Here is a 15,162-nt window from a genome sequence, read left to right on the forward strand (position 1 = left end):
AAATTCCCAGTACGTGCGGGTCATACGCTCGCACTGATTACGTCCCTGCCCTTTGTAAAGCCCCCCCATGGTCGGGTGACTTGGTGGATTATATATAAAAAAAAAGCAGCCGGAACCGCAAAGAACAATGAAAAATCAACGTGGAAACCGACTGAGGCGGTGTTTGGAAAATTAACAGTCAACGTGACTCACAGGTGCGTGTGGACTGTACACAGACGAAAGAGCGACTCAGGTAGGGAGTTGGGGGCGGGCAGTGCGTACTGAACAAGCGCCATTCAACCCCGTCCTTCGCTTTGGAAGGAGAAAGCGCGACGGCGCTCCTCCGGTTTTCAGTCACGGACAATTGTATGTTGGTTCGTAGCGTGCATTGTTGCAATGTTACTTTTCTTGGTGGTTTATTAAATTACGGATTTTTCAAATGTTTATTTTTTCATCTGTGCTTAAAAATCATTTAAAAAGCGGCCTGATTATGCGGCGTATGCTACGCCACGGGTTGGCTAGTACTTATTAAACGAGGAAAACTGGCATAGAGGGATACATTTTTAACTTGTTTTTGCCTCACAGACAACATTTGGATTTGGCTCAATACCAACCTTTAGAGATCACCCATTGCGTATGTAATATCTGATTGACAAAAAGATGTGAAAGGTACCAGAAATATTTACCTATTAGTAAAACTTTTCATAAAGATATAGACAATTTTAACATCTTCATGGAAAACAAAGGTTTTATAAGCATTTCTAATATTTAATATATAATATTTCTAATATAAGACTGGGGACACCCGGAGGGCTTCCAGGTGCACAGCCGGCACTTCCGCCACACGGGGGTGTGTCCGCAGGGGATTGCCGGGAAGCAGCTGGAGCCCATCCGGGCTTGTATATAAGGGGCCGCCTCCCTTCATTCAGGACCAAGAGAGTCAGGTGGAAGAGGACGGAGCTGAGAGAGAGAGGAGTGGAGGCGGCCAGAAGGAAGGCACCAGAAACTATGAGGCCTGGACTTTAGGGGATCATGGGTTGTGCACTGAATACTATTGTAAATATTCTGTAAATAAATGAGTGTGTTGGGTGCTAAAACGATGTCCGTCTGTCTGTGTCCAGGTCCCGTTCCACAGTGGCGTAGCCGGCAGGATGCTCTGCCTGATACAAGGCAGGGACCTGCTTTAAAACATTGTTCTGTGGACGGCCTGGCACAGCAGCGGAACCCACACACTCGCCGCGGGAGCGGCGTGTGCACAACCCTGTGGGAGTGGTTCTCCCCACAGACCGCCGCTGGTTCGCAGAAAGGCATGCTCCCCACGTGTGGGGAAACGAGAACGGGTGTTGCCGGAGTGCAGCGGGCTCCGAAGGACACGCTGTCGGGAAGGACGGCTGGCCGGCGTTGCAACAAAGAAGACCACACCGAGGCAGGCACCTCGGAGTGACGGGATCCAGGAGGTAAGTGCCCTGCGGCGGTCGGACTTACCTTTTTTTCTTCAGGCAGGGACTGCTCGGATCCGCGTTCATGGTAGGGGCATGCCGGTCCACACGCCGTCGACAGTGCGAAGGCGGCAGCAGGAGACACTGCAAAATTGGAGCCAATGCAGCTCGAGAAACCGCAGAGACAAGATGGCTGCGGACCGGAGGTCCCTCCTTGCGACAAGCACGCAGTTGGATGGTGTGCCTTGCGGATGATTGGATGGAGGCGGGACGGAGGAATGTCCATCGCCTGCCAGAGAGCGACCCGATTGGGCCAGAGTGAAAGGCCCACAGGAGGCAGTTGACGTGTGCGGCTGACGGACAGGTAAGCCCACCGTCGGAATGCACCAGAGACTGTGAGGCCTGGACTTTAGGGGATTGGTGCTGGAGGCACTGGATTGTGCACTGAATACTATTGTAAATATTCTGTAAATAAATGAGTGTGTTGGGTGCTAAAACGATGTCCGTCTGTCTGTGTCCGGGTCTGTGACTGGGAGCCCGATCAAATCGGGATGTAAATTCTATGTTTGTGAAATCCATACTTTCTCTGCAAAGAATTATTTGTTTCTTTAGGTACTTGAAATGATTTTGTTATCATGGCACTGATCTGTGCTTAAAATAGACCTTTACGGCCGATGTAGTGAAGAGCTTCCTGTTTAAACGGGGCTGCGAGATGTGAACTCAGCTCTTCGGCACACCTCATTTAATTTTTTACGGCAAACTAATTTTCAAAACAAACCGTATTTTATAACTCTAATCAGATTTAGAGTAATAATTATGTTGGCGTGGTCATTTCAGATCTGAGATCGGCTAAAATTTAAACAATGACCGTTGTTAATAAAGATGTCAGAAGGACGGATGCCAAAACCGAACTGCCCAAAGATAGATTTCGACGTACCAAGCTAATGGCGATACGTTCTAAATTACTTACGGTTCCGGAGCTGTCGAAGGGTTTAAGTCAGTTGACGATGTTAGTTCTAGAGAGTACTCCCCACCAAACCAACGTTCCAAAAACCAACCGAACATACTGTTATCTGCTCTAACCAACACCGACTAACTATACATGGCCATCCAGCGGCGTCACTGAAGCATTCGAACATTCTGCATCCGCGTTTGCCACATTATGTTCTAACTACAGAGGCAGAGTCCCATTGCATGGTTCTAACTTGTATTGAGTCGAGGTATTGACTCGAACACCATACATATGGGGTACTGATATGAACACCATACATATGGATAGTATCAAATTATATATAATACAGTCAATGTAGGGCGGCACGGTGGTGCAGTGTAGCGCTGCTGCCGCGCAGTTAGGAGACCCGGGTTCTTCCGGGTCCTCCCTGCGTGGAGTTTGCATGTTCTCCCCGTGTCTGCATGGGTTTCCTCCGGGCGCTCCGGTTTCCTCCCACAGTCCAAAGACATGCAGGTTAGGTGGATTGGCGGTTCTAAATTGGCCCTAGTGTGTGTTTGTGTGTGTCCTGCGGTGGGTTGGCACCTTGCCCAGGATTGGTTCCTGTGTTGGCTGGGATTGGCTCCAGCAGACCCCCGTGACCCTGTATTCGGATTCAGTGGGTTACAAGATGGATGGATAGTTAATGTATGTTCCAGCATCACTTCTGACCGGCTGGAACAATTTTCATGAAAGTTGGTGCACTTTTCTCATTGATCGACTTAAAATACTATAGGGTGAAATCAACCCTAACCCACCATTTGACACTCGGAACAACCACCACAGGGCGAACTACAGGTGACTGCCAGCATTCTTTATGTTTGAGTGCCATCGCATGCCCCTATTGCTTTTGATATTAAATAGAGTTGGACGGTTCCAACTGTCAACTGGATGATAACATGCATACAAGACTGCAAGACAAGCACATTAGTGAGTCTTCAATGTTTGTTAATTTATTTTTAAATTATGTTTTTTTTCCAATTATATTTTTCTCAAACAATTAAAAAAACAAAACACTTTATTTTCCTCCTGGGCAACGCTGGGTATTTCAGCTAGTACATGAAAAAATCCCAGTCTCTCTATTTCACTGAAAAGCAAACTCTCTTGAGCAATTCAATTTTTATAACAGTGACACAGCTGTCTTATAGAATTAAAAATTCTTTGACCCAATGTGAATTAATAGCATTTATCAGTACACTAAGTTTATGTAGTAACCCTAACCCTTAGGAAATGATTTGACACCATAGAATGCATTCAATCTAATTGAAAACCTTTTCAGTGGGCAGAAGTTGTCTGCATATGTCTCTGCTAAACCATACACTGCTTTGAGTGTGAGGTTAAAGTGAATTCAACCTGCCAAGCAGAGGAGTGAAAATGGAGCCACAGCCTGTCACTGAGGAAGGTAAAGTTTGCAGCAGGCTTGGAAGGAGCCTAATATTTATTGCAACACGACAACTTTGTGCCATTTGCTTGTGACTGCAGTTTTGAAGAATTTTGCAATGCAATGTGATCAAATAGGTCTGTAGAAAGAGTAAATATATTGTGAGTCTATATTCAACATCTACGAGGCACCTGCTGTTCACACTTCTCAGTATTTTTGGAAACAGGCAGGAGGTGGCATTTTGGTATTAAAGATGGGCTTCAAACTGCTTGGTATGTATCAGATGTTGTGGACACATTTACTGATGTAGTTAGAAGCCTTACTCTGAATAAGAAACACGCTGAGAGAAATTCTAGGAAAACAAAAAACGCACATTGTTTCCAATCTGCTATTAAGAAAATACTATTAAAATGCAATATTCAAGATATTAATTTAGTTTAACAGGATCATTTATGTTTAGACAAAACTAAAGTATGTACACCAGACAAAATTCTACCTAAATGTACATAAAATAGCTTGATATTTACAGTATAGTCAAATAGGAGTTATTCAGTTTAAAATAATATTTCATACAAAAGAATCCAATTCTGTACAGTGACACGTGAATCTCCCAATACTTCAAAGAGTTGCCAGTTTTGTACTTGTGTTGTCTTCTATAACTTCCAAAGCTAATTGGTTTACAGAAAACACCAGATGTTTATTGTATAAAAGCAGATGCAATTACCCTAACGAGAATTGTCGGTCAATGGCTAAATGGAATACTCTACCCAAAAATGTATGTTACTTACCCCTATGTAGTTTTTAGTGGTGGCAGAGAAAAATATATACAGAAGATACAAATTGAAAGGAACTAAACAGTTACTGACTATGGACAACAGTAAACAATGTAAAAAACATCTTTGGAAAAAAAAAAAACAAAGGTCCATTATGCATTTATATTTTCAGAATGTTCAAAGTACATATATTTTTTGGTAAAATATTGCTTGTTTGTACTTCCAGAAAACTTGGCATAAAAATAAACAGGAAAGGCACAATCCTATGAAATTTTACATCTGAATTTAAGACAGGACTCTTGACCAATAAATGAGGGGGAAATGAGGATCTTCAATTCAAACACACTGTATTGTGGGGATGTGCCTTCTCTGTTTATCTTTCATACTGAATTTTCTGGAAGTAAGTATTACCATACAGTACATGTATTTTTCTTGTTATGAAAATACGAAGATATAACAGACATGTGGATTATGAGACATGAATTATGTAGGAATTTTTTTCTTTTTCCCATGGATGTTTTCACATTGTTTAACAATGTCCCATTGTCTAGAGTTAGTTGTTGTTTGGTCCCATTTAATTTGAATCTTTGTTATGTTTCTCTATGAAAACATGAGATAAAAAATTCTTACCCATCACCATCAAAAACTACATGGGGTTAGTAACACAGAAACAAAAATATTTTTGGATTTAGTATTTCTTTAATTGTAGCTGATTGTTAAAACAAAACAGATATAAAAAATGCCAATATTTTACATGCAGTTCTATATGGTGGGCATTAGGTCTAAAGAGTAATATGAATGCTGGGATCTTTTTTCCAAGTGTAGTTGATGTATGAGGTCACAGCTGGTGTTGTGCCATCTGGGTTAATGGAACTGTTGAAAACTGAAAACATGGCACTGAAAAGGGATCTAAAATGCATAATGAATGTGATACTCATTTTACAGTGCCCATATTTAATTTAATAAACTGATAATTTCTTCAAAATTGAAAAATGTGACACTCATTATAAAGTTCCTTCTGTTAATGTAATCATCTAAATCCTTCAAGACAGGAGACTGCATAAAGAACACACAAGCTTTCTCAAATGAGAACAAACCACTCAGTCCATCTAGCTCATTTGGTAAGCTAATAGTTATATTTTATTGCTATGTCGGCCCCAGCTTAATGTAATTAAGTTCTTCAAAATGGTGGAAGAATGAGTCCCTTATTATTCAGCACACTCATTCAATAAACTGTACTTTACATGTTACATTTATGGGCTCAGATACAAAGATTAAAACTGCAAAGAAAGAAAGGAAAAAAGAAATAATACCAACAGAGAAAAAATGCTAGATTAGTTTTAAGTGCAGCAGTACAGTATAAAAATAATGAGAATTTTCAATCACTTAAAACACATTTCACTTGTCCCCTTTTCTTGTGATAAACTACGTAGTTCTTAAAAAAATGGAAGAACACAACACTTATTATAAAGCACTGACAAGCACCATTACCCAAACTATCCAGTACTTGTTACATATATGGGCTCAGATACAGACTATAAATTGAAATGAATAAAGTAGAAACATTTTCAAAGAAACAGAAAATGCTTACGTAGAAAATAACAAAAGTAAGTAATGCAGCATGTGAACAGAGTACCACCTTAAAAAGTAGTAAAAGGATAATTGACAGCTTCACCTGAGAAAAACAGGAAGGTTAAGCAAAAAGAAAAAACAGAATTATCAGCATCATTTAAATCATTTCACTGTACCAAATTGCAGTATTAAAAATAAACAATTAGTCAAAATACCTTTTTCCTACACATTGTAATACTTTTCTGTAAGGTGCAATTCAAGGAACACATACACTGACAAAGAAAAGTAAGCTCTTTTCATGAAAAGCACAACTCATACTGTACAAATGTTAAGACATTGAAGCCTGAACCAAGCCTGTCCATTTGTGGTCCTTGAGAGCAAAAGATTTACACTGTTTTAATGACCCTGATATGTCTTTGAAATGTGCCTCTTATTACTTCTTGCTAGATTTACTTCCCAGAGTGAATTATGTGCACAATCCTTTTAAAAAGATGTAAGAAATATTGAAGGCTCTGACATTGGCAACCATGTATCCCTATAGTTATTTATGGACTTAGACAAATATAACCAATGAAACCCGAGTATTACAAGAAAAAACACAAATAAGAAAAGGCTTTCTAAAATTTAAAAGGACATAGTGTTACTCACCATCAGTGAGGAGTTAATTTGAACACAAATAACATTTGAAAGTTTTTAACATCTATTTAGGTACAAGCACCATCTGCCTGTTTTATTATGTGACACATTGAGACTTTCCCTTAACTAAGTGACTAGTGTACAAAGAAATATGGAAATAAGATCTAAGCCTGAACAACTTGGGGATGATTAAAAACCAGACACATTTGCTTAACCCTTTAAAGACTGTGACAGCAAAACAAAAGTCTGGCAATTAGGGATTCCTGGCATAAACACTTTGGTTTAATCAGGCAATGGTACAGGCTGCATTTGAATATGTTAACCAGTGTGTGTGTTTATAAAAGTACATACAGAGCAGAGCTGTTTCATGGCAGGTAGCACTGCAGTCACATAAAAAGGATTATCTGTGTTTTATTTGGAATTCACATGTCCTTCTTGTGTTTTTTTTTTTAAACAGAATTTCTCCATGGATTCCAAGCTAGCACCAACATAAGCTTCATTGGTATCTACTGCATGCACAAGCCCATACTATTCATATATATGATTTTGTTTTAGGGCAGCACGGTGGTGCAGTGGTAGCGCTGCTGCCTCGCAGTTAGGAGACCCAGGTTCACTTCCCGGGTCCTCCCTGCGTGGAGTTTGCATGTTCTCCCCGTGCCTCCGTGGGTTTCCTCCCACAGTCCAAAGACATGCAGGTTAGGTGGATTGGCGATCCTAAATTGTGCGGGGGGCTGACGCCCTGCCCAGGGTTTGTTTCCTGTCTCGTGCCCTGTGTTGGCTAGGATTGGCTCCAGCAGACCCCCGTGACCCTGTAGTTTGGATGTAGTGGGTTGGATGATGGATGGATTTTTAAAAAAATGTATTTAATGCACCATCAAAATCCTACTACTACATACTATATAATATACTGTATATTATATACAGTATACAGGCCTATTGCTGAGTATGTACTACAACAGAGGTTTTCAGGTTCAGTCCTGAAGGCTACCTGTGGCTTCAGGTTTTTGTTCCAACTAATTTGGTCAATGGTCAGCCATTGTTACCTTTAATTGATCTCATTGTTTAATTAGCTGATAGATTTTTTCCTTTTATTTTGCATTTAGAAAAGCACAGTTAGTGTCACCTTCACATTTATAGGACATTAAGACATATTTGTATTTTTAATTTACTTTTTCTGTGTACTTTGCTTAATTGCATCTGAATACTGACAATCAATTTTGAGCAGAGCATACACTAGCACAAATGACTTTGAAAGGAGCAAGGAGGTGTTACCCACTTGTGTGCATATTACTAAATAAATATCTAAATAACATTAAAAACCAAAATTATAAGTAAAGAGAATGAATTCTTACTACGTAGCACAAATAAATTCCCGCTGCATTCAGTAGAAATACGGCATAACTAGTTTGTAATTTTGGAATGGATGCTAAAACTTGTAAATTGGGAAATAATGCCTTGCCTAATTATAGTAAGCATCCAATTAAGACAAGAAATGGTTTGAGACAAAAACCTGTAGCCAAATGGGCAACCCACAAAGGACTGAACGTGAGAACCACCACACAACAGGCATATGGAAAATTCTGAAGGATTCACTAACTTTCGAGCACTACTTTACATATTAAATACTATCACACAGTCACAGTGATTATTGCTGCTGTCTTACAAGTGACCCATTTTCTGCATTGACTTTGCATGTTGTCATGTTTTGGTGAGGTTTCTCCAGGAAAACTTCTTTCCTCTCTCCTGCCCAAGATATGCAGGTTAGGCTAACTGAAAAATGCAAACTAGCCTGGCAGTGTTTGTGTAAGTGTGTTCTTTGGTGGACTGGCACCTTGGTAAGTTTGTTTCTGCCTTACACCCAGAGCTATGAGACAGACAAATCTAAAATTATTTTTAATACGTTCAGTATATGGAAGGATTAATAAATACAACTTAAGTTCTTTACTTGAGGCAAAAAAGTTAAAAGAGGCCATCACAAATGATAGACAAAATCAACTTTCCGAAGTCCAAAGCGTTTTTGCTTCAAAAACTTCAGCAAACTGCTTTATACTGCAAGCTTATCAGACAAACTTCAGTGAACAGATATTCATTTATGAACATTCTTTCTATGAAGATAAACTTTCACTCACAGGGTTTAGCCATAGATCAACTGCTGTGGAATTTTGATTTATACTTTGATGTATAATTCTATTTTCTATCTATTCTAGCCTATACATATTTTCTTTTTGTCTCAGTGTATACCAAGTTATAATCTTAGGTCAGAATGACTTGTTAGTTTGTAAATAAGAGGCCTGGTGCACTTTACAACATAATTTTATGATTAAAGCTTATGGGACAAATCATCCATTATAGTATATAGCCAATTATCTGTAACACTGCAGGGTCAAGAACCTCATATGGGAAAAGTGGCACAAGAGAGCAGCTCAACTGTCTGGGTGTCAGCATGCTGTCCACCAACCTTACGTCAGAATAAGACAGGCCCATCTGAAGACACTCATTCCCTCTCTATCACATATAGGTCTCCTTTTAGGGACACTGCTCTTCACTTCATAAGTAATAATTTTTAAAAATTTGGTGTTAAGCTTTTTGACTTTAAAACAAAAGTATTATTTAATTAGGGCTTTGTAGTCAGACTTTGCTTTTGTTATTTTATTACTATTATTCAGTACTCCAAGGGACTTGAGGCTGCAGTGGGATGCCTCCAATAAGTGAGAGGAAAGGGGAGGTGTAAAGGGAACACCAGTCTGATTGGTTAAAACTAAAGCTAACAAGTCCTTGTCTCAAGTACTGAAGAGTGATAAGACTATGTAGGCATCACTCATAATCAGTGATTTTGTGTATGTATGTATGCCTAGATTCTCTGTGTGTTAAGCTTAGGGTGCACAAGACTAGGCCAACCCATAATGAATTTGGCAAGCCTCACTCACTCCATGATTATATAATAATACCCTACAAAATTCCCTTATTCCCAGGCGTTGGAACCTCAGCATTCCAAATTCTACTTACTTAACTACACTAGTGACCTTAAACATTTAAGGGACACCAAACAAGTATATCAGCAAAACAATCTGCTGCTTTAATGAAACTCACATTGTATTATTAAGCAGCAAAAAACCCCCAGAAATTCTGAAGATTTGCACAAGGTGTTATATGCTATACATATGGTACATATTTAAACAAAATACATAATTTTTTCTGAAATAGTCTGTGAAAGGCACAACAAAGATTAATTTATTTCATTCATCCAGTACTCCTTTACCTGTACTCAACTTTTCAATTCAGAAGGCAATAATCAGCTCTGGACAGGATGCCAGTAATACTATCAGAAGTATGCTATAGAATTCTGTGTGTGTAACATTCTCTTACCTAACCCAATTTCAAGTCACAGAGGACCAAAACACCATGCATGGAACGCAGAGATAACCAAAAGAAAAAATCAGCGTAGAGTCTTGTTCAGAGATAGTTCACTGCCTATCTAGTGCTGCTGAGGCAGGCTCTAGGAATCCCATGACCTTAAATTGGATTGAGCCAGTCTGATACAAAAAAAAAATGGAAAATGAAGTTAAGTATCTCTTTAGTTTTTTGCTAATCATCCTGATTTATATACCACCAACAGATTTCAGATGTTAACATGAATCCACTGCAACTGAACTCCTTTCTCCCTCCTGCCATTTCAGAGGTCACAATTTCAAGTGCCACTGAAGACAATTTTGCCTTGTCTTTTCAAAAGGAATCTACATAAAAAGATATTTGTATTCTTCTGTGCTTTTTGAAGTAACTCATGTAATTATGCTGTATGAAAGGCACTATGTAAAAATGATTGTTTGCACTCCCTTATCAGCTTTTAACCACTTAATTCATCACAAGGTTAAAATAGAGAGTCTGGGCTTCTTCAGACTCTGTTAAGTGCAAGGCAGGAGTCAACTTTGTAATGATTTCTATCTGCTTGCATGAACAATGGGTTAAATCGGTCTAACAACATGAGTTTGGAATGTGAGAGGAAACCCATATGAACATGGCAAAAGCATGCAGAGGCCATACAGAAGCTTTAGGAGTGTAAAAGTTGATGCTTAAAACACAGGAAGGCACAAATGTCTGTACTAAAGAAAAAACAGCTGTCATAAAAAGCTGTTTGCAATGTATAATGGAAGTCTCGTCTGATACATCTGTACTAAAGTTCTATCAAATAAAGGCTAGAAGCTGACTGAGTAAAACATTCCACCCCAACTTCCTTAGTAGATGCCTTTTGTGTGTGATTTTGACTTAAACAGCTCCAGGATTACACCATTTTGTCACAAAACAGTAAAATAGCAGTATAGGTGAAATGAGAAACATCATAAGAAGACTGACGCACATCACGACTGTTCAACAAATCCAGCAAAGTTGCTTAATTGATATTCTGTAAATGTGGCACAGCAAAGAACTTTAAATCTGCACAAATTCAAATGACTTTCACTTCAATAGAGAGTCTTTTATATATAAAATATATATATTCAAAAGTGAACTCACTCTATTGGTAAACAAAAACATTGTTTTGGTAAACTTTGGAAAGAACTTGTCAGGATGCATCCAGTGTAAACGCCCAAATCAGTCTTCTGCAAAATATGTTGCCAATATTGCCAAAGGACATAAGATACTTTAAAAAGCCACTTCAATAAAGAAAGGTTGGTAAAGTGCAAATATAGTATACACAGTAAAAGAAATGTCTGTCTTGAGACATGGTCTTGTCACATTACACTTATAGTGTTTTAATGTATAAAAAAATACTGAAGACTAATGTGAAAAAAGGAAGAGCTCTTCAAAAATCCAAACGACGGAAAACAGCCACTTCTTCTAAAGCAACAGGGTAGCTGTCCACCTGCGTCCCACCATCAAAAACTCTGGCATTGCTTGTATCTATCCACTGATATTCACTTCCTGGAAAATAGATGTTCCTCTGCACAGCACCACGCTCCGTCACTGGGGCCACAAGTAACTGTAGAAAGAAAGAGCAATACACTGTTAAAAGTCATTTGGTTCTCTTTGACTTACCGTATGACTGTCAGACAGTCACTTAACCTGCTTGGGCCAAAACCGCAGAAATAAAGAGAAAAGCATAACTTATCAGTGAAACACATGGGAGGAGTGCTCATTAAATAAGGTGCTATATCTCCTTTAGTGACTGGAAAATAGCCATTTCATCTGCTAGTGTGGAGACTTTAGAAATATAGAAGTAAGTCTGCTGGACTGAGGGTCCCCTGTGAAAGGTGCTATATAAATCTCATTATGCACACCCTATAACCCTAAATGAGTCACTTTACCTGTCATTGTTCTCACTGACGAAATATGGACTTAAGCATATTAGACCTGCAGCTTTTACTCGGGTGATGTTTAAGTTATATACAGTATTTAATATGTAATAAAATGCTACTCTGTGTGTGTATGTGTGTTTGAGTCCGTTCCCTTAAAACATTCTGATTGGTAAGTTTAGCTTTGATAATGCAATTTACAGAGTAAGGGCAATAGAAGTTTAGGCACACAAGGTGGTGTAATGGCATAAGAGGCACACTGAGTATCACCTTCAAAGATGACATGAGCGCTTAAGAATACAAATGTTTTCATAGTGGGTAAAGGGGACCTCATCTACAAATGATGCTAGTCAAAAATTGGATTGGAGGTGACTAGGGTTCCTCGAAATGACAAAGTCAAAAAACCAGGATTTATACGAACATGCTTAACAGAGGGGGTGCAGGCCAAAAGAAGTTCAGACACATAAGGTGTCACACATGTGAGTGCTTGGGAGGCAGCTAAAGGGCTTGATTGAAGTTAATTCTACGCTAGGCCAGGGGGAGGCAGAATGCATTAATTCTCTCTCTATTATCCCTGCAGACCCAACAAGGGAAATCCTGCCTGGGTCCGAAGAAACCAATTTCCTTTGACTGAACTTAAAACCCCGCCAACAACCTTCAGTTAATCAGTTCTGTTTTGGACTTAATCTGTACACGACTGTGCATCTTATTTTGCTCTTGTGCAGCCAAGTTCAAGTATATGGGTGGCTGCCCCAAAACTTTTTTGTGTGTCAAGGCTGATTATTTCACAGAGGATATTGAGGAAAGGCATACAAGGAATGCTGATGGTACACATATGGCAAAATATACCAAATATTTAAATAGTTACTTTATTACCTATCTTTGACATGCAACTTTACTAATGTTATATAAAGCATTAATATGTGAGTTCAGTCTTCCAATGTAGCATTGGACTCTAAGTGGGTCCCTTTATCAGTCAATGATCACAGCGTAGAAATATGGAAACAATTAACAGTTGTGAGATGTGGCCGGCTTGTCATCCCGGCCAATACCCCCATGTCGCCAGATGGAGCCCTCCCTGCAGTATGGAGGTGCCCCGAAGACCAGTAGGGAGTCATGGGACATGTAGTTTTTATACAAGACCCTGCTGGATACCACAGGGGCCGCAAGAGGGAGCTGCAGGGAGGACCGAAGACCTATTCGTGCCCTATAACCCAGAAGTGCATCAGAGAAAGAACGACGAGCTTCCGGGGTGAAAAGAAAGGACTTGTACCTGACCCGGAAGTGATTGAGAGTCACATGGACTGGGGGAATGGAACGCTTCCGAGTCAGGGTATTTAAAAGGACTGTGGGAGCTCCCAGACAGCGAGCTGAGCTGGGTGGAAGGGTGGCAACGCGTCTGGGAGTTGGAGGATTGTTTGTATTATTGTTATTGTTGGTTTATGAGTATTGTGGAGGAGAGGGTGCTTTGTGCACTGTGGCGATTGAATAAAGTCAATTATTGGACTTTTACCTGGTGTTTGGAGTCGTTTACAGGGTTTCAAGGGAGCGATAGCGCACCCTGTCTCACAGTATAATAGTTTTCACAAGAACAGGTTATTTATGTAGATCATTTTTTTCCTTTTTACTTTCCCTACTGTAGATATGATAGGATCACAATGTGAACTTTTTTGAAGTTGGATTTGCTAGTTTTAAGCATTTCTGAATATGACTTGACCACTTTCAGATTGATGTCAGCATGTGGGCATGATAACTCAAAAAAGAATTACTTCAAGTAAGTGTAAGGCACACCGTAATCAGTAGTGTAAAATTCTAGGAGACTATTAATTTTGAGGAAAACCTTTACAGGGATACTGATTTTGTGTTTTTTTGAAAAAATGTGTACAGCATAATTGGGAAAGTAGAATATTATCTTTTCAACAAGACAATAATAATACAGTAATACTTGCATTTCATTTCACATAACAAAATACTGCCATTAAATATTAACTTGACAAAATAACAGCTTTGTGTAGGAAAAGCTCTGTGTGGGACACAATACATTTTTCAGCACAAAAAGAACTAACCAACATTTTTAAAATATAAAATTACTTTTCAGATCAAACATGTATGAATAACATTTTAAAATATGGGTGGTTTTGGTCAACTATTGAGGTCTTATGCATTCATTATTGGCATGGAGTAAAAAAAATTAAAATCCTGTCCATTCCACTTGACATACAGTATGTGGAGAAATCCCAAATCACTTGTGTTCTGTGTCAAGATGTTGTTATATTTTCAGGGAGTGTGCGACACTGCCTGCCTTGGATCACATGGTCATAAGAAAAATAATATGATTACACACATTGTGCATTTTCCCACACTAAAGAAAGCCATGATGTCAGAAAGGGATTTTATTTTTTTTTCATTACCCGGATAAGTTTTTAATCAACCAGCTGCCTTTTCTCTGATGAGATTTATTTTAGACATTTTGGGCAGCTATACTAAGAATATGGTCACATTTCCCAAAAATGACATCAGCTTCTACTACTGCTTGTATATATATTTGTATGCACAAGTGTGTATCATTTACAGCACAAAGATTGACATCAAAATGTCATCAATTATTTCATCTGCATACACAAATGCAGGTCAGCATATACAATTGCTTTACTGTAGTGGTATCAGGAACAAGGTAACAAAACCAACTCAGGACAACATATCAAAAAAGCGCAGGATACAAATACTCCTGCACTTAAACTGACTCACATTAGACATTTATTTAGTTGCTTGGTGTGGTTAATGTTACATATGTTACATATGTTTGGGCATAGATTACTGAGACAACTAACAAACTCAACAACGATAGTCACCAGGTGGGCATTTAAACACAAGGACTAAGCACTACAGAACCAAGTTTTGGCTTTTCAAAAAAAATTCTGATTAAAAAATTGAAACATGCCAATTTACAGAATTGTTTCCCATAAACAGTCAATATTTCAGATTCTAAATCTTTAAGCATAATTCTAGTGTGGTGTCAGTGAATGCTGAGCTTCTTACAGATTATAAAAAAAAAGATTTTTTTCACCCATTCTTGTTTATAAAGTTATAAATGTTAAACATTCAT

At 38.9% G+C, this 15,162-nt stretch overlaps 1 protein-coding gene across 2 annotated transcripts in view; it reads right to left on the bottom strand.

Moving 5' to 3' along the window:
- Window positions 1-7,566: 7,566 nt before the first annotated feature.
- The window catches only part of si:ch211-236l14.4 (SITS-binding protein), a 180,909-nt gene continuing 173,313 nt past the window's right edge, over window positions 7,567-15,162 (bottom strand). For both annotated transcript variants that reach the window (XM_039737066.1, XM_039737059.1), the window contains one exon: window positions 7,567-11,743. In XM_039737066.1, coding sequence (XP_039593000.1) covers window positions 11,567-11,743 — 177 coding nt within the window. In that variant the 3' untranslated portion in view covers window positions 7,567-11,566. The remainder of the gene's footprint in view (window positions 11,744-15,162) is intronic.

This window comes from Polypterus senegalus, chromosome 1, assembly GCF_016835505.1.
Source record: "Polypterus senegalus isolate Bchr_013 chromosome 1, ASM1683550v1, whole genome shotgun sequence".
NCBI lineage: Eukaryota > Metazoa > Chordata > Cladistia > Polypteriformes > Polypteridae > Polypterus > Polypterus senegalus.